Source organism: Condylura cristata, unplaced genomic scaffold (assembly GCF_000260355.1).
Source record: "Condylura cristata isolate star-nosed mole 26May11 unplaced genomic scaffold, ConCri1.0 scaffold00026, whole genome shotgun sequence".
NCBI lineage: Eukaryota > Metazoa > Chordata > Mammalia > Eulipotyphla > Talpidae > Condylura > Condylura cristata.
This window is the reverse complement of record NW_004567127.1, coordinates 31395600-31415625: the sequence shown is the minus strand read 5'-3', so window position 1 is coordinate 31415625 and position 20026 is coordinate 31395600. Positions and strand designations below refer to the sequence as shown.

The 20026-nt window shown below is 40.9% G+C and overlaps 1 protein-coding gene across 1 annotated transcript in view; it reads left to right on the top strand.

Annotated features, from left to right (window-relative positions):
• Positions 1-20026, top strand: part of SGCD (sarcoglycan, delta (35kDa dystrophin-associated glycoprotein)) — a gene marked incomplete at its 5' end in the record, with an annotated part of 197934 nt that overhangs the window by 106436 nt on the left and 71472 nt on the right. Inside the window, one exon of the mRNA XM_012730045.1 lies at positions 1335-1407. Coding sequence (XP_012585499.1) covers positions 1335-1407 — 73 coding nt within the window. The remainder of the gene's footprint in view (positions 1-1334; positions 1408-20026) is intronic.

The window sequence follows — 20026 nt, the reverse complement described above, 5'->3', positions numbered from 1 at the left end:
TTTCCTGATTTTATTTGCAAGTCTTTTACTCATATCAAAAGATTAAATGTCCCTACAGTGGTTACAAAAGAAACTAATTCATTTTCCCAGACTCCTCGTATGCTAGAATAAATCTGGATTTAAAATAACAGTGGTGAATGGAAGATTTCTAGGCATTTTAATAATGTAATAGGATTCTAGAAATTCACACGTGAATGTGAGCAATCCTTATGCCTCTTTTCACAGCATCAGGGAACTGCACCAAATATATAAAAATAAACACCTTTACTTCAAAGTACAGGATGTTGCCTACCTAAGTTTAATTGAAAAACTAATATCCAGTGCAACTGTCTGTGATAAACTGAGACTTAAATGATTTGAAAACACTTGGAACAGACAAATCAGATTATCACAATCTTTATGGCTGGAAAGGTTCAGCTGGCATTGACAAGTTGTAAAGATAAAAGCTTATAGCAAAGTCAAGAGCTAAATGTCTAGATTGGGCCAGGGATCAATGTTAATATTCAGAGTGTAAAAGTGCTGAACTTCAGATGATCTCTCATTGCCTTTGTGAAGTCTAACTTTTCAAGATAATGACATGGAATTTGATTTGCTGAAAAACTTTTGCCTAAGTGTCACGGATGAATAACTTACAACTTCACGGGTTTTCTGCCATCAAAACTACTACTTATTTTAAAGATCTATTTATTCATGAATATGGAACTGACATGTCGAGGGTGAGAGGATTCATCAGAGACAGAGTGGGGAACAGAACAGGCAGATCTACTGAAATACACTGCTGAGGAGAGCAGTGGGAGGGACAGGAGAGGTCTGCTGTGTCATGTGGGTCAACTCCCTGGCCAGGGATTGAACTAGTGCTGCATTGGCTGCGGATAGCTTCATAGTGCTGCGCTCTAACCCCTAACACCACCAGGGAGGGCCCCAAAACTACTTCTTCAGTGACGGCTGGGTCACATGATTTGCACCCTGCCCTATAATCAGAGGGTTCACGAGGCTTTTTTCAAAATATTTCCAGTTGGGTGACCTTCAACAGGGGGTGAGAGACCAGAGTCACATGGTAAACATTTTTTTTTTTTAATCCAATATTGAATTTGCCTTCTGGCCTCACTCTGGACTCAGCAGGAACCCTTCCCAAATAAGTTCCTGTTTTTTCAAAGGCTGTTTGCATGAATTGATTCCACTCTATCCTCTCACCCAATTAAAGCCAGTGGCAAAGTGTGTGCATAATGGGCTGTGGAAAATATTCCCTGCATTCAGCTCGCTCATGGCTGCTTGTGCCCTAGGTGACACTTCCAATGTCTCCAACCTCTGTTGCTTTTGTGTTTTGTTTACAGGAGCGGAGGGCACAGTGTTCCCCAAATCTATAGAGACGCCTAATATCAGGGCAGACCCCTTCAAGGAACTAAGGTAAATTTCTGACTGTGGTTGGGGTTGATTAGTGAGTGATGATTTCCTTTGTCTTTGTAATCAACTGGTGATTCATTTTGAATATTTATTATAACAGTGTCATAACTTGAGTCCATCTATGGTGCTAGACTAGAAAGAATGTGGAGATAAGCTTAGCCTCTGAGAGAGAATTTTGCCTGAGAATGTCGGAAGGCGGTGGAAGGTTTGGAGGAAGAGGCAGTCAGCCTGGTGATTGTGAGGCTTGGGATTCATTCATTTGCATTGTTTACTCACTGCTGTGCTTGATGATGCCAAAAACCTGTCCAGTTAAAGAACTAGTCAATTATCAGTGCTAATAAACCCCAAAGAAATCTGCCCTCTAAAAGAAGCTGAATTTTACATACAATACCGATTTTTTTTTTTCCTATTTCACTAGGATACAATTTTCTATGGGTATCCCTTGTACTGCTGTTAATTTTCACATAGATGTGTGTATGCTGCCTTTAACACAAAGGGACTCTGAGATATTGGGAGTGGGGCTTTCTGAGAGATTAGATATGACAGTTATAGAAACAGCTATAGAAAAGAGTTAAGAATAAGACACAAACATAGAAATATGACCTAAAATCCATTTCAGCCACAAAAGGACTATCCCCAGCCCCCTAAAAGAAACATATAAAAATGGCATGTTCAAACAAATGTAACTGTAAATATTGCTGTATACTTACAGCTATGAAAAATTCAGTGAATGCTAGCTTCTTTTATTTATTGTAGTTCTTTTCACTACACCCAACCATAAGTCATGATCAATAGTATTGAATAACTGTCTCAAAGTAGACATCCTCCGAAAGCAAATTGTATTCGTATTTCACAGTCATCACTGCTCTCTCACAATGCTATCCCAACATCCATGTCTGCTAAAACAGCAACAGCTGTGTTGGGGTTTATATCTCCCCAAACAGAAACACATTCTGAGGAAGTGAAGAACATACCACCTCATTACCAAACCCACAGCTTTCTTGCAAATCCTGTAAGTCCTTGTGGATATAGGAAAATAAATTGGACCAAAGAGAATGATTGATAGGGAATAAGAACTTCTTAGCAGAGCCTCATAGACAGTGGGCTCTAATTTTAAGAATAGGCACCTCTCTGCAAGACTTTATATTTTACTAGATAACTGTTTTCAGTGAGGTTTCCTCACGCCAGAACTATGTGACTGTCAACTAGAGCCAATGTCTCATCTTAGATATGAAAGCTGGAACCCTGTAAGCACATCTTCCCTAGGGGTCCTGCATTTAGGACTCTGTGACAGTTGACCCTCAGTGAGTGTGATGAATCTTTGGTTGTGTGAGTTGAGGGCCCTTTTGAGACATGATCATGGGTGGACTGGATGCGAGACCGGGTCCTCTTCTCTCTACAGTCCTCTTTAGTCCCAGGGCATCTTTTTTACGGAATTAGGTAGTTATTAGCCCTGAGCAGCCCAAAGATAAATGCTGTCTCAAAGAAACTGATCTCAAAGAGCAATATGAGTTCTTTTTCCTGTGGAACAAGTTCTGTATTACTTGGAAAACTTGGGGAAAATTTAAAGATTGGGAATAACTTAGGCTGAAGCAGAAAAAATCATTTCTATAGTTACTTAAAAATAAATAAATAAACAAAACCAAATGACCACAAGGTCAGCCCACTTTAGAGACCCAAGTCCTGGAGCACATTTGCTGAGATTATGCTGTGGACACAGTCTTCTATTTACAACCACAGGCAACTACAAAACTTGCAAATTAAACCTGTGATGTTCAGAAGTATAACTACTGAGTCTAGAGCAATGAAATAGGCTCCAGGTAATTGCTGCATATTCATCATCACTTATTCTAAAGCATAAAATGTCTTCATAGGAAGTGTGGAAACAGCTTCTTATGTGATTCTAAAACTGCTCTTCTGTTTGCATATGTTGAAAATGTATTGATGGTTGGTGGCCTCAGCTGAGTAAAGGATCTAGTTGTGATCATTTTGCCCTTCTTACTGGATTTTGCTATCCTTGTATCAATTCATTTTCTACTTTAAAAAATTGTATTCAGTAATATGATTTTAACTTTATATAAGTGTTCAATATACATCATTAGACATGATGCTCCCCCAAAGTCTTGTTCCACCCACCCAGTACCAGTGACCTCCATTTCCCATTTCACCCACACCCACCTTCTAATTACCTTCTGATAACCACCATCCCATTCTCAGAATCTGTTTGTCACTGTTTTGTTTTGCTTGTTCGTTGGTTTTATTATTTTATCTTCCTCATGGATAAAATCATACATTGTTTGTCTTTCTCCACCTGATTTATTTCACTTAGCATTATCCCCTCTAGTTGCATCCATGTTGTTGCAAGTGGAAAAAATTCATTCTCCTTTATAGTCAAGTAGGTTTCCATGGTGTACATAGTTTATATCATATTCTACTCACCTGCCCATGGGCACATAGGTTATTTCCAGTTCTTGGCCATTGTGAATAATGCTGCAATAAATGCAGGGGTGCTGATATCTTTACAAGTTAGTGTTTTCAAATTCTTCAGATATATACCCAGAGCTGGCTCATATGGCATTTCTATTCTTTTTTTTTTTTTTTTGAGGAAACTTCATACTTTTTGAAATATTTTTTATTGGTTCTTCAACTCTCTAAGGAATTGGAGGATCTCAAATGTGATTGGTAGTCTTTCTACACAAGCACACACATTTTATAAAGAGCTTCACAGGAAAGTAATTTGTTGAAACATGAGATAATGGATCTTTGAAAGTCCCCCTGCAGTTAAGTTGAAGTATTTTTAATGATTTTTTTAAAAAATAATTTTCTATACCTGGATTTTGGGGGTCTCATTTGTTAAGGGGTATCAAATTGAGTTCAAAGACTACAGTTTATTTATATAGAGATTGCCTTCCAAAATAAACAAGCAAAGCTTAAGTATGCATTCAACCCCTCACTTAACCAAACAATCAAACCTGGGAAAAGAGCGTCAGTTGCTGAGACCCTCTGCCTTCACTGCTGGTGATAAGTGTTTGTTCTAGTGTGTTCTGGTAGCTGGTGTGTTGTTAGGCCGCTGATGGTCCTTCCTAGAAGATCTTGGGTCTCAGATAAGGCACTTTCCTCTCTGTTCCACTTTTGCTTCACTGTTATTTTCACAGTAACTAGAGATACTGCATTTGTGAAGTTAGTCTTCAATGTTGGTAAATAAGCCAAAGTTAAGCTCAAATCACAAAAGAGGGTTGCTTCTCTGTAGACAAATCATGAGTGTTAGCAAGGTCCGCAGACAACACCCAACCCAGGGTTGTTATTGAATTTACCTCTGAAGACAGTTTTGAAATGACCTGTTGCTCTAAATCCAAGATTATACTTTAATCTTATACCAGGTACTACTCCCAACCCTTGAAACAAAAAGTAACTTTGAATAGAAACTGCATTGTAGCAAATTCACAATCTAAAATTGTAGAAAGAGTGGATATTCACTTGCTCACTTTTTTTCCCCCTAAGTATCTATGTAAAGACAAATGGGAAACAAAAAAACCATGGTCTCAAACTGTATATGACGTGAGGTAGGAAATAGGCCATCCACTTTGCAAATATATTTCTGTAAGAACAGAAGCTATCCTTGAATGCTTCCCTTGCTCTCAAGATTCTTTCCAATTCTGATGTTTCCTTGTAGGGTTCTGATTCTAAGAACAAGAAATAGGCTGTGGAATCTGATTTCTTAGGCATTTGCATGGACAGTGAAAAAAAATAGTAGGTTATAGAGAGCACTTCTATACAGAGCCAACTTCGTTCCCCTAAATAGCACTGAAAACTTGGAAGGATGATGCCAGTTCAAGAAGACAAAGTCTTCTTAGAAGAATCCCTCATCAGCTGATTTGCTAATGCGCTCTGCTCTCCACATAACCCTGGCAAGGCCGGAGCTTTGATTCCCTTGTCCTTGCACACCATGAACTTTTTACTAACTTTGGTGTTTTTTGCACACTGGTTAGGAGTCAAGTCATGTGCTAAATATTTGGAATTGAGAGATATATGTGTACTCCAAGAACATATAGTTAAAGAGCATGATACATAAATATAGCTCTGAATTACAGGATAATATGATTAGTGCTCAGAAGGTGTGTGAACCATGTCAGAGGAAACAGAGAGACAAAGTCCACCTGACAGACTTAGCAAAAGTTGCCCAAAGGAGGGACATCATAGCTGCAAGAATAAAGGGAAAAATCCAGAAGTGCAGTTGTCTGGGCCACCCAACATAGGGACAGATAGTACAACACATTTCTTGCTTTTTAAAGATTTATTTATTTATGCATAGAGAACTGGGGTACAGGCCAAAGGTACAGGGGTGAGAGGATCCACGAGAGATAGAGGGGAGACCAGAACAGGCAGATTGATGAAGTACACTGCTGAGGGGAGCAGCGGGCAGGTCAGGAGAGGTCTGCCACGCCATGTGTGTCACTTCTCTGGCCCAGGATCCAACTCAATACTAAAGCACTTCCACTAGCTTCATAGTGTTGTGCTTTAACCTGTTGCACCACCAGAGAGCATCCACAACACATTTCTGCAGCTGCTAAGAATGTCAGTGTGTCATTGAAAACCATGAGCGGGATGATTTCCTCCTGATTATTGTGTTCTTTACTAGCTTGTGTGGGGGCCTCCCTAGTGGTATAGGGGTTATCACCCCTATGGCCTGGGTTCCATCCCTGTCAGGGAGCTCACCCATATATGTGCCACAGACCTCTCTTGTCTCACTCACCGCCCCTCCCAGCAGGGTGTTTCAGTAGATCTGCCTGTTCGGTTCCCCACTCTGTCTCTGGTGAATCCTATTACCACCACCCCCACACACACCTCTGGCCTACACCCCAGTTCTTCTATGCATACATAATAAATAAATCTTAAATAAAAAGAAAAAAAGAAATTATGTGAAAGCAGCTCTAAATGTGATCATGAAAGACTTTGTTAGTTTCAAAAATTAACTTGTAACGCAATTCATAATTCAGGACTGTAAGATTCACTGATACAAAATCTGTTCTACAGTCTTAAATAAAGAGAGACTTTCTCTGTGGCTGTTTGTTTCTCTGCATAATGGGACCAAGGTTTTAATGATAAAACTGAAAATTTTCTAAGCTGTATCTACTGCTCCCCACATGTGCTTGAACATTCCGTAAGATGTGGGCTTTCGGTTTTTTTAATGGGTAGCAACAAAATCTGAGCTCCATTGGGAATGGGCAAGATTTACAGTCTGTGCATCTCATGGGGACATAAAGATCAGACAATCTCCCTCAAGTTGACAAAAGTGAATCAATTTTTTTATTTCCAAATGTCCATAGCCAACTGAGTATTTATTGGCTTTCCATGATTTATAAATTTAAGCTTCCAGAATTGTCTGTAGAAGCTTCAGGAACCAGTTAATTGGAGGCTTGGTAATACACCTACCTTCGAACTTTCTGTACTTTCTGTTCAATCTTGCTGTGAACTAAAAAGTGGTCTCAAAGCCAAAACCTATTCAAAAAGGAAAAATATCGTCTTCCCTTCTCTATCCTTTAGTAGTTAAAATACCAAAAATATTAGCTGGACTGTTTTCTTAAATATTAATTATATACTATCTATATAATGAATGATGGCTTATGAATTATATATAATATACACTATGAATTATATGTAGATATTATAAATGATGCCATTGCATGTTACTTATTATTAATTGTATTTATAATTAAAATTAGATTATAATTAAATCATACTTTTAAATTACAAAATAATTGTTATTTTAATATAATTACATATGTTAGCTATATAATATATAGTCACACACTCGTATAGACATTCAAAGCAGAGAAAGAGAAACAGGCACAAAGAGGCTGTATACTAACATCCCTAGCTATAGTATTTGGGGCAATCCTATTTCCAGAATATCTTTATACTTTATCCCTTCCATATAGTTAGCAGACTTGTTCTTTTTCTCCCCATTCTCCCCGGTCATTTCATGTACCAGTTTTTTAGATTGAGTTTTTAGTTTTGTTTTGCATGTATGGTATCAGGATTATTTGATCTTCTAAAGGAGTATTGAAGTAATTCAAAGGAGAAGTGAAAAAATATAGTGGGCCAAATCGTGGCTCCATCATTTCAGGGACTTACAAGATTGAAGGACCCCAGAGTGATGTCCATGTTGGCTAGGCCTGTACTTCAAAGGTATCTCCTGTCCTGGGGCCTACCTGCTTGTGACTTTGAGCAGGACAGACCTCCTTCCACCCCTAGCCCTGGTGCTAGAGGCAGAGGGAAAGCTCCTGAGCACTGACTCAGCATATACAGCTTAGGCAGATGGGCCATGAAGCTCTCTCTCATGGGCATCATCATCAACCAGGAACACATGTCCTTCAAGTCACAGTGACCAGCAGGTCATTTTCAATTAAGCACTAAACCAAAACTCTATTGTGTACTTGCAGCTACTGTTAACAATATCATTATAAAGGAAAGGATCTTTTTAATACTTGAGTAGAGGCGACAATCTGAGAATAGAAGACTGTCCCATCATCTGGATGTGCTGAACTATTAACATGTCATTATGCCTATGTCACCTCCATCTTCGCTTCATACATTCTGTTAAGCCTACCCAGAACAAAAAAAAATGAAGATCCTAAAGGTTGAAGCCAGGCCAGTCAAGGTCCACAGGATTTCAGGTTGTCCAGTCAAGAACTCTGGAGCTCTTCTTACATCTCGCTGCTCTTTTGTGAGCTAACAGCCTGTGATTTCCCTCTATTTCCCCATCCTGTGCCCTGTCAAGCTGCCCCATAAGTAGCACTATGTTGTTTGAAGTGGTCCACATGTGTCTTTTGTTTCCGTGGCCTTATCTTTCTCTGGGTGTCCTCCTTCCTAGCATACAGAAGGAGAAACAAAGTGGAGAAAGGGAGATGTTTCAGTAATGGAGGTTCTTCCATCTTTCCCTTTGCCTGTGTCAACAGCTCTTACTTTACAAACATGATAAAGGGAGGTTTCATTGGGCCTGTGTGGTCTGTATCTGTCCCCTCTGTGCTTACTGATTCTCCACTGCAGAGGGAAAGTGAGGCAAGGAGATGGGAAGTTGAGTGCAGACAGGAAAAGGAAGCTGAGAGTCTGTCTCTCTGATCTCTGGTGAATTGTGGGGTAAAGGAGACAGGAGCTATATGAAAATAAGTGGTGAGATATAATCACCTTTCTCCTCTGAGTCATGGGCAGACAGTACCAGTTATGGTCACACAGACCCTAACGACGGGGATACATTTGTTCTGAGACATGGTGTTAGCAGGTGTTGTGGCCACTCAACATGGGCGGTGGATTGTGTACTTGTCACAGCCATGTTGAACAAACAACTGACAGTTAACTCTAGCAAAGGCAGCACGATGTGAGATGCAGTAGTGAACTTGAGGCTGTTGATAGTGAAGGCAGCAGTAGACATTAAGAATTTGAAGACTGTAGTCCTATATGGAATCTGTCATTGACCAAAACAATGCATGCCAGCCTGTGGGTAGGTTTAAAGGAAAGTTAAAAGCTAAGGCCACTGTGCATTTTTATAGGAAGAAGATGACTTGCAGGGTGGACTCAGACCCTGCCCAGCACAGTGCTCTGGCCTGGGTCAGCATTCTCCTTCAATCCCAGCAGCAGAGTAGGAAGGGCCCACTTGGCATCCTGTTGAAGGCAGGTGGTCAGCTGGTGGTGCAGACTGTATTTCTGGGAGCTTCTCTGTCATAGGACAGAGGGCTCTGAAAACATACCAGAACCTCAGGGTGTACAGAGACCATCTGTCCCCAACTTCATGGATACTCAGGGAGCACAGAGAGAATGAATCAGAATTCACTCAGGCAGGATGCTAGCAAAGTCCTGGCCAATCAGAACATCTTCTAGAATCTGAACTTCCTTCCTCCCTGTTCTTATTAGACCACATAACCCCCTCTCTACTTCAAATATTCCATATAATATCTTAAAGAGAGGGAGGAAACTGAGAGAGACATCATTTATCCTAATGAGCAAGTTGACATTTTCCCATGATAGAGAAGATGCCAAAATAGATTAATTTTTCCCAACAATCCTGAAGTATAAAAGGTTGGAGAGTAAAGTTAAGTCAGGTAAGAGTAATGAAGCACTGCCACTGGCTTTCATGGATAATCATGACTTGTAAATTGGGCACTTATGTACCTGTCACAAGCATCTCATGCAACTTGGCTAAGTGTCCAGGGCCAAAGTCTGCCCCTCTGTGTCTCGTAGGGACCCCTGGGCTCAAGACAAGGGAAGCATGTGTGTAGACTCCATCATCAGCAATATTCCTTTCTCTGTCAGCCATGAACTGGCCCTGACTGTGTCTGCAGTGTTGACTTGACCCTCTAAACATACTGCTACAAAGCGGTCTGAGCTTTCAATCTTTTTTTCTTTAGATTTACTTATTTATGCATAAAGAACTGGGATACAGGCCAGAGGTGCAGGGGCAGCAAGAGGATTCACCAGAGACAGAGCAGGGAGCAGAACAAGCAGATCAAGGAAGTACACTGCTGAGGGGAGCAGCAGGCGGCTCAGGAGAGGTCTGCTGCACCATGTGGGTCACCTCTGGGGCCAGTGATTGAACTCGCTCTGAAGTGGCTGCCACTAGCTTGCAGTGCTGCGTCCTAACCTGTTGCACCACAAGAGAGGACCTGGTTTTCAATCATTTATGCCAACACGCTACTGAGGAAGTACCCTTTTTCATCAAAGTACCCTTTTTCATCATCCATGTAGCTTTGCATTATTAGGCCACATCGTCAGGCTTGCAATTCTTGCACACCAACAGGTAGGGATCCCCAGGGGTCTCTACGAGGCACAGAGAGGCAGACTTTGGCACTGGACACTTAGCCAAGTTGCATGAGACAGGTACATAAGTGCCTAATTTACAAGTCATGATTATCCATGAAAGCCAATGGTGGTTACTCTTACCTGACTTGACTTTACTTTCCAACCTTTTATACTTCTGGATTGTTGGGAAATAATAATCTATTTTGGCATCTTCTCTATCATGGAAAAATGTCAACTTGCTCATTAGGATAAATGATGTCTCCCTCAGTTTCCTTCCTCTCTTTAAGATTCTAGATGATCTACTTTCAGGTCTCTTCTGTAGGTCCAAATCTGCCCACTGAACCACTGCCTGGATTCACCAGCCCCTTCTGAGGAAGCATTTAATACCAAGATATTTCACAGCTATTGCTGGATTGTCCACAAAAGCTGGAGCTAGTCATGAGCCATGGGGTTCCTGATTGTCACCCTATCATCTACAGTGAGAGAGGTGTTGGCATGTGATGTTCCTCTGATACATGTCGTTTTTATTTCAAACTTAGAATATATCTTTTAGATAGTTTTTAAAGTTATTTGTTTATGCATACAAGAACTGGGGTACAGGCCAGTGGTGTGAGAGCTAAGAAGATTCACCAAAGACAGAGTTGGGAACAGGACAGGTGAAGCTACTGAAATACACTGCAGAGGGCGAGACAGGAGAGGTCTGCCACGCCAGGTGGGACCCCTCCCTGGTCAGGGATCGAACCCATGCTGCAGTGGCTGTGGACAGCTTCAGAACTCTGTAATTTCCTTGCACCACCAGGGAGGGCCCCTTTTACATAAAATTCTGTAATATAAGAGTTTAAAATATGATTTAAAGTTATTCAACAGACGACTTCATCATGTGAGAGAGTATAAAATTGCCCTTCTGTCCCTATTGTCGAGGCCAGTACTGTATATAAGGGTTCCCTCCCAGCCCCAAGGCAGTGGGCACAAGTATATTTGCCCAAATTCCTGATAGGGGGCTACCTTTCCCCTCAAAATGAACTGCTTTGATTTTATCATTGTTTTTACCTTGATTAAAATGTCGGCAGCTGTCATTTATTATGTAAAGTGTGGGGAGGTAGATTGTTCTATTATTCTTGAAAAGCACACAATAACTTTTGAATCTCCCTTTTCTTCCCCTTAGTCAGGTGGCCCTGCTGGGTTGTACACACAGAAAGTCTTACTTAATTATACCCTTTATGATCCTGGTTCAAAGCCAACCTAGTTTTATTCCAATTATAACCTTTTCAAAATAAAGAGTAATGGCAGTTTAGAGGAACAAACTGACAACAGTTTTTTCAACCTGAAATAAGTTGAGAACTAAAAGTGAATTTTAAAACAATTAGACAGTAGATACTCATTTTTTCTCCTTGATCCAGAATTTTCCATGGTTTGTTAGGCTATCACGTAGTGAGAGTGAATCCATCAGCTCTCAGGGAAAACCAGATGACCTTGCCTGATTTACTGCCACGATTACGCCTCAGGTTGGACAAGACATTTCTCTTTAATTTTCTGTCCTCAGTGACTCCTACTGACCTGGAAACAAAACCACTCGCCCCCAAGCCCAGGGGTCAGAGTGGGCCCTCAGTGCTGGTCTACCTCTCCTCTCCCACTGCCCTGTCCCCTCCTGCCAGCCCTTTCTTCCGTCTGCTCTCTAGTTTCTTTTCTGTACATTATACTTTTATTCCCTGTTCTCATTTTTCCACTCCAGACATTCTTATTCTGCAGTAATTATTTACAGCACCCTGCATTAGTTGTATAAGCACATACAATCTTCTCTTTACTTTTGGAATTTTATAATGATGTTTTCAAGTTTCATCTGTTCTCCAATTTTTTTTTTTTTAATTCAGATCTCTGGTTTTTTGACTGGGGCTTTTTTAAACAGTTAGTAATTCATGGATTTTATTTGTTGTTAAGAGTGAAACAATCTGTTGGAAAGTTGTATGAGCATGAAGGAGGTGGGTTGAATGGTTTCCTTGGAGGTGGAATGATCTTGCTGAGGTTTAGGTAGATGACCTCAGAATCTGACAGTTGAGCTGGTCAATTTCTCCTTAGAGGGGTCCTCATCCCTCACTTGGGATGAGCCAGTGGCCAGTCTGTTCAGCTGAGGTCTAGCAGCTCTACCTACATCTTCCTTGTTTTCACTTACCTCCCTGCCTTCCCTGTAGTGCTGGTGCTCTCAACTGGCCTGGTGTGATAGGGGCCAGAGTGCAAGGCTTTCGCTGTGAGCATCTTCATTCGCAGGGACTTCTACAGCAGCATATCAGAAATGCTGTGGCTTAGGTACACAGATTTATTCCTCATCACTGCAGAGGCTGGAACTCAAGATCAAGGTGCCAGCAGACTGTCTGGGGAGGGTCCTCTTCCTGGTGCGTTGACAGCCACTGCCATCTGTTTGCTGGGCCCTCCCGTGGCAGAAGGGGTAAGGGAGCACTGACCCTGCTAACAGGGGTTCCACCTACACATAATCACCCTCAAAGCTCCTTATGCATCACATTTGGGATAGGCCTTTAGCATGTAAATTTCAGGACTCACAAGCACTTAGTGTGTAACAGTGAGGAGGACATGGCCGCTGGGTACCCCGAGTGGAGAAACAGCCTGTCATTTCTCCTGGAGACCTCAGTCAGCCCTTTTGCTTTCAGCTCCCCCAGACACTCCTAACCGCTGAAGTCCTACTAACTCCTGTGCCCACATCTGGCCAGATTCTGCAGCTTGAATCACCTTGTATCTTGTTCTTCACCAAACTGACAATCTATTAGCTTTCAGTTGCCTGTTATCCATTAGTGAAGTTATTATTTGTTGCTTTCTTTTCCACTTCCAAAACCTCAACACCTTCTTTCTGTTTTTTTTTTTTTTGTTGTTGTTGTTGTTGTTGTTGTTGTAGCTCTTTCTTTATCTTTCTGTCTGTCTTTATTCATTTAGAGTTACTGCATTACCAGTTCAGGAAGAAGCAGATAGAGAAATGGGTGTCAGGTTAGCTGTTGAATCAAAAGCCCTCAAAACTTGCACACTTCCACGATTCCACTTGCTAGAATGCCTGAGAGCCTTGCTGTTCTCTTTTCTTGAAACATTCTCCCCTCTTCTCTTTCTGGATAATCCTGTTCATCTTTCAGCTCTCAGTTTAAATTTCACTTCCTAACAGGAAATGCATCACACTGGGGATAGGCCTTTAGCATGCATCACATTTGAGATAGGCCTTTAGCATAAACTTAATTTAAATTCACTTCCTAACAGGAAATCCTGTTACAAGCAAACATACCACCGACACTTCTTCACTCACTTCTTCACTTTTGGATTCACTGACTGAGCTGCCTTCCCCATTCGCCATTGCCCACAGGAATTTAGCTTAGATGGATCATTACAGATTCATCCCGCTCACCCCCAAAGTACATCCAGTCAGCAACAGAGATAACTCACTCCCCTTCCTTCTGGTTTGTGAAGGTTTGAAACAAACCTACTATTTGAAAGTTTGAAAGACTCCTACTATCTCTAGTTCATCCAGACACATATTGATCCCATGCCCCACTTTCTTTTATCCATTCTAGTCATCCCCAGAAGCTAATAACCATTTTCTCTTCCTTTTACAAGCAGTTAAAAAAAATCAGGTATTTTCTGTCTAAGGATCCTACATGAGTCACTCTCCAGCCGAACTGCCGCAGGGATGCCACAGGTCGGCAGTCCCTATACTTCCCAGTAACATTTGTCATAATTCATAGAGGAATGTCAAGTCCCTTCCCACCCAGTTCAACATTTCCTTGTCACTTCCTAGTCACAAGGGAAGATCAGTCTCCAGTCCTTTCAGTTATTTTCAAAAACACAACCTGACTTGTTAATGAGAATTTTCCTTGCCTGGTGTCTGAGCTCAGGCATACAAACTCTGGAATAACAAAGCCCAGAGAGGTTTGAAGCCTTTGACAATCCCAGTGTCTGGCCCCTAACCTTGAATAGAAAATAGATGCTAATACATTCAGGGTCTTAAAAATGTGAATTACAGTCATTTCACACTTCGTGGCAGCTTCATGCTGAAGAAATAGCTTAACACTTAATTACAATGCTTGTCCCTTCATTAAAGGCAGAAGACATTCCTCAGATAGATTTTGCAATGACATCTGAGGAAAGGAGTTGAGAAATCCATTAGTTATTCATGATGGAGAATATTGACTGTGTACAGATTAAAGGAGAGTGTTGACATCCTTCTTAACATGATGCATCGGTCTATTAGTGTGAGGTTCTCCCTGTGGTCCTCATAGAAAGCTCTTTGGGAAATGAAGAAAATGCCCCTCAGCCTTTGAATGCAGGATATAATGAAAATGTGTGTGGTGAGTGGGGTTAAGTTGGAGAGCAGTTGACTTTGGACTTCTGGTTACCGCTCCACAAATGATTGTCCTGGGGGGTCAAGGACCATTTTTGAGACATAACCATAATGGATTAGACACATCCTCCCCTTCCTCCACACTCTCTATCCTCTGTTACAATGAGTTCAGTTCTTCCATGTCTCATTAAAAAGCTAAAAATCATTAAAAAGCTAGTGAATGAAGTCTGGAGGGTCTTTCCTCCTGGCATATTTAATAATCCACTGCTTGAACTTTGCAGTGACTACAGGAACAGTGAAAGGCTTGGGGCCCCTCTCTGTGCAGGCATGATATTCTTAGAGAATTGTGCTCTTCATTTTGACTTAGAATGACTCCGGGGTGGGCAGGGAGGGCAGTGGAACCAAAAGTGAGTTAACAGAATATCAGAATGCAACTTCTAATTGTCTGAAGTGCTGATTTCTCTTCCTTATAGATTCTGAGCTTCCCGCCATTGGGAAACTCAAGGTCTGGGTTGTTTACCCAGAAGGACAGAAGTCAGAGGAGGGAGACTGCAATGAAATGTCCTTTCAGCTCTGTTGTAATGTAAACATGTGGGCTTCAAGGTACAGGTGGCCCCTGACTTGTGATGGTTTGGTTTAGGATTATTTAATTATGAGACTTTATTTATTTTACTTTAGGGTTACTTAACTTTACAATGATTACAAAAGTAATACCCTTTCAATTAAAAGCATACTTTGAATTTAGATCTTTTCAGTGGCTTGTGGCATGTGGTAAGGTCACCTCCCAGTTAGCCATGTGATCACAAGGGGGAAACAACCATTTGTTGCTTTACTTTAATAAGCACTCTGAAATAGTCAGCATTTATTTTGCCTTTTTTATAAAACAGTCCTTTGTGTGAGATGTTTTTGCCCAGCTGTCAGCTTATGTAGGTGCTCTAAGCACATTTTAGGCAGGCTAGGCTAGGCTGTGATATAATGTAGGTATAACAATCCATTTCCAATGCATGACATCTTCAGTGGTTTGATGGTAACCCCAATGTAAGCTGAGAAAGATCTGTACTGCTCACAACTTTACTAGGACCTCTTAAGTTTCTCTTCAAAATTCTGTTCACCTAATCTGTGACAATCATTAGTGGATTTCTTTTCATTTTTCTTTACATTATGGATATTCAGAGATAATTCACATTTTATAGTATTTCATAAATTTCAAAGTATTTTTACAAATATTCCCTCAAAAATCCCCTGAAGCATCCACAAGTGAGGAGCCTCAGGGTCAGCTTGCAGCCCCCTGTTAGACACAGTGGAAAGTCTCATCTCACTAAGACCCCAAGGTTTCAGCATGTGAGGTGAGGTCCATGATAGAATTACAGCATGAAGTACAGAGTGAGAGTGGAATTCTCCAGCCAGATCACAGACCTGGGTCCTGGTGTTACCACCGGCTAGGATATGACTCTGAGTAAGGTTTAAAATCCATTTCCCTCATTATGAACAGGTGAGTAGGAACAGCACCCACCTCAAAAGGATTTGTGAGACTTGACTGGCGTGGCACATAAAAGTAGCTTCAAAATTAATGGAACTTAGGGCTCAAATATTGGTTTGGGGAGCATTGTCATTGAAACAAAGATTATTAATTGTTCTTGGTGATGGCCAAGAAATCTATCCCAGTGACTCAGTAATTCTGCTGTCATAAGTTGTCCAGATGATGGTCAATAACCAAGAAAGAGCCTGTTTTGTACAAGTCAGTATCAGTAAGACAATAGCAGTGTGAGCTGGTGAGTTGGCCCAAAATTTTCTCACAGTAAAAGTATTTTCTGTCTATGTTAAGGCTTGAACTTGACCTCAGAGAAAGAAAATTGAGAGACTTAATCACCACCTAGAAGAGATAGCATGAAAAAAATGTGTGTTTTTTTAATACTGACACCACAAAGAACTGTTTCTGAAGTGAGCTGCAGTGTGGTGAGGGCTGGGCTTAAAATCAGCATTTAAAAAGGTAAAAGAATACCAGTGCATCAAAATATCTTAAAATTCACTAACCCTAAAACTACATCTAGCAACAACAACAAAAAAACTCATCTCTCTGGCTCCTTTGACCATTTGTAAAAAGAAAAAAGTACTCTCTTTCCTGCGTCTTTGAAATTTACAGTTTTACGAATGTTGAGAGCAGCTTCCTAGAAGGGCCATTCCAAACAGAAATTCCCAGAAACAAGACACTTTACCTGGGTACCTTTTATCTTTGTTACCAACTGTTACCAGGCATCAGTGGTTCTCATCACATTAGCAAGAAAATGAAATTATATATTAAATTCAACTGAGGGGTTTTTTTTTTTCATTTTTCATTTTGATTCTTTTGCATCATTCTAGAGATTGCCCATTTATCTTTACATACATTCATAAAGTGTTTGATCTTCCATTAAATTGTAACCATATGAGTTATATTGCTTTGCTCCCCCTGAGGACATCAATGGGTATCAGTTTTTCATGTGACTTGCATTGATTTTTATCTCATATCCACACCACAGGTTGTTGCCACTGAACTCTTGCTTTCTACCTGCCACCTGTTGTTGGGTCAAATTAACCTACAAGATAAAGTGGCTGCTGTGACTTTTCTAGTAGAGTGAATTTTCCTTGAAAATAGTTAGGCACTCTTGGCAACTAAAACCAATCTCCACCAACAGTGTAGACAGTTCCTTTTTCTCCACACCCTCACCAACATTTATTGTAGATGTAGAATCAAACCAAATGTCCAAAAATAGGTGACTGGATCAAGAATATGTGGTGTATATATACAATGGAATATTACTTGGCAACCAAAAAGATAAACTCATGCCATTTGTGGCAACATGGATGTAACTGGAAAAGATCATGCTTATAAGCCAGAAGAAAAAGAAAAATACTGGATGATTCACTCATAGCAGGGGTGTAAGGGATCAGGGGAAAAAATATGTGTATGTGTGTGTATACATATATGTGTGTATACATATATATATATACATACATATATACACATATACACATACACACACACACACATATATATATATACAAACAAACATATATATATATAGTAATTGTAAGAAAATAAAAAGAACATCAACTAACAACTATAAATCAGAGACATTCTATGGGGGAGGAAAGGGAAACAAAGTAAAAACTGGGGTGGGAAGAACACATGGGACTATGGTGAAGACATGTGGGTGAAGAAGTGTTGGAAAGCCCATGAGGATTATAACTGAGAGGAAAAATATGCACAAAATGAAGAACAATGAAAAAATGTATTTATAAAATAAAAAAAAAGAACGTATGTGCAAATGCACTATTAAAAAAGAAAAGAAAAAAAAAACAGCTTGAGAGCTTGAGTCTCTTACCAGACACAACTAATGAGTTGCAGTATATGAGCATCACAGAGACCACAATACTGACCTGTTTCTGTGGGAGCAGTTACAGCCTGGGACCTTAAGACAGGCTACACAGAGCTGCCAGGGCTGACTCTTTGGCCACCAAGTCTTCCAAGTTGAACCCAAAGCCTTAGTAACATCTGGGGATGCCAGTTAGAGAGCAGGACCTAGGAGAACAGCCTTCGCATGTCTTGTCCCAAATTGACCTCATCAGAAAGTGTTTGACATGGATGTTTGCTGCCAAAATCTCTACATTTCAATTGGAAATTGACTTGACTATGAGCTGGATTGACCAGGCTACATACATAGCTATCACCCAAATGCATCTACTCCTTCCACAAATATTTGAAGGTGTTGATAATGTTGATAAGCATGCTAGACAGTCACAGTTGAACAGGATAGTTGTGTACTGTGCCCTCTTGGAGTTTGTCTCCTATCAGAGGAAACCTCCAGTCCCCAGGCAAAGTGACCCATCTCTAGAGAGACATTCCTGTGCCTTGTAGCTGCATGTTTGCTTTGTGTGTCTCATCTCCTTTAACCCTCACGTCAGAAGAAGCAACCCTGTGAGAAAGCCTGAAATAGTTTCCATTTTATAGGTGAGGGACCAGAGATTCTAGGTGGTTTGGGGTCTTACTCAAAGGTATTAAAGGAGCCAGGAAAAAGAAAATCTGCCTAATTTTACTTATACTCCTCCAGCTCAACCATACCACCATGACAAAGGAACCTGTTCTTAGCTAGAAGGTGGGATGCATTTCAGCATTTGTACTGCAAGTCTTATGCCTTATGTCCTATATCCTACTGCATTTATTTACAAATGCTTTCAGACTTTCTGATCAGGAAAAGTAACTGGAGGACATTAACAAGAAAAGCCCAAGGTTCAGTTTTCAGGCCACTGCCACAGGAGAAGTGGCTGTCATTAAGAATACAACCACTCCATGAGAAAAATGCAGCTCAACAAAATTTATTTTTCAGTCACAGCCTACTGACCCTAGGGCATTCTCTCAAGGTGGAGATTAGTTAGAGCTAAGCAGAAAGCATGTCATAATAAACCAGAAAGCAGTGATTTTCAAACACTGCTTTATGGCCTTTTGTATCATGTCATTATTATCCAGCCATTCCCTTGTTTATTGTTCGTCTTCCTGGCTGGGTAGCAAATGCTAAGCCAGTGATTTTGCTTCATAGTGAACCGACCAAGGTGCTTCAGCATAATCCCAGCCCCACCATTGCAGACAATTTAATCAGGATCTGGAGATGTGAATATTATTCAGAGCTTGCCTTGTGACTGCGGGGTACATAGTGAAGGCAAGAACCAGGTCTCAGGAGGACAAGTAGTGTCCCTGTTCTCCTTTCCACAACACACACACCAGTGTTGTAAATTCTGAAACAGTACGGCACCTGTGACTGGATACTCATGAAAGCTTGTTGAACAAATAGATGAATGGAAAGATGGGAAGGGATGAGTGAGCAAGTAGATCAAGAACCAGTGATTGATCATGACAGATGACAGGGGCTGGAGAGGAATAAGTTTTGGGGGGAGGGGGTTTAAATAATATTTTATATATAAATTAGATAGACAGATATCATCATCCTTCACTTTGTACATTATTTTCATCTTGGTTGTAATCCCCGTGGACTTCCCACCACCAATTCACCCATGTGCCATCACCATAGTACCATGTGACAAGTAGTTGTTTTTTTTTTTTTTTTTAAAATTTATTTATTATTTGTTCATACAGAACTGGAGTACAGGCCAGAGGCTCAGGGGTGGCAAGAGGCTTCACCAGAGACAGAGTGGGGAGCTGAACAGACAGATCAACGAAGTACACTGCTGAGGGGAGCAGCAGGCGGGTCAGGAGAGGTCTGCCACGCCATGTGGTCACCTACAGGGCAGGCGGGAATCGAACTCATGCTGAAGTGGCTTTAGCTTCTCAGTGCTGTGCTTTAACCCGCTGTGCCACCAGGGAGGGCCACAAGTAGTTTTTTTTTTTTAAGATTTATTTATGCATACGAGAACTGGGGTACAAGCCAAAGGTGCGGGAGGTGGGAGGATTTGCCAGAGACAGAGTGGGCAGCAAAGACAGGCAGATCTACTGAAATG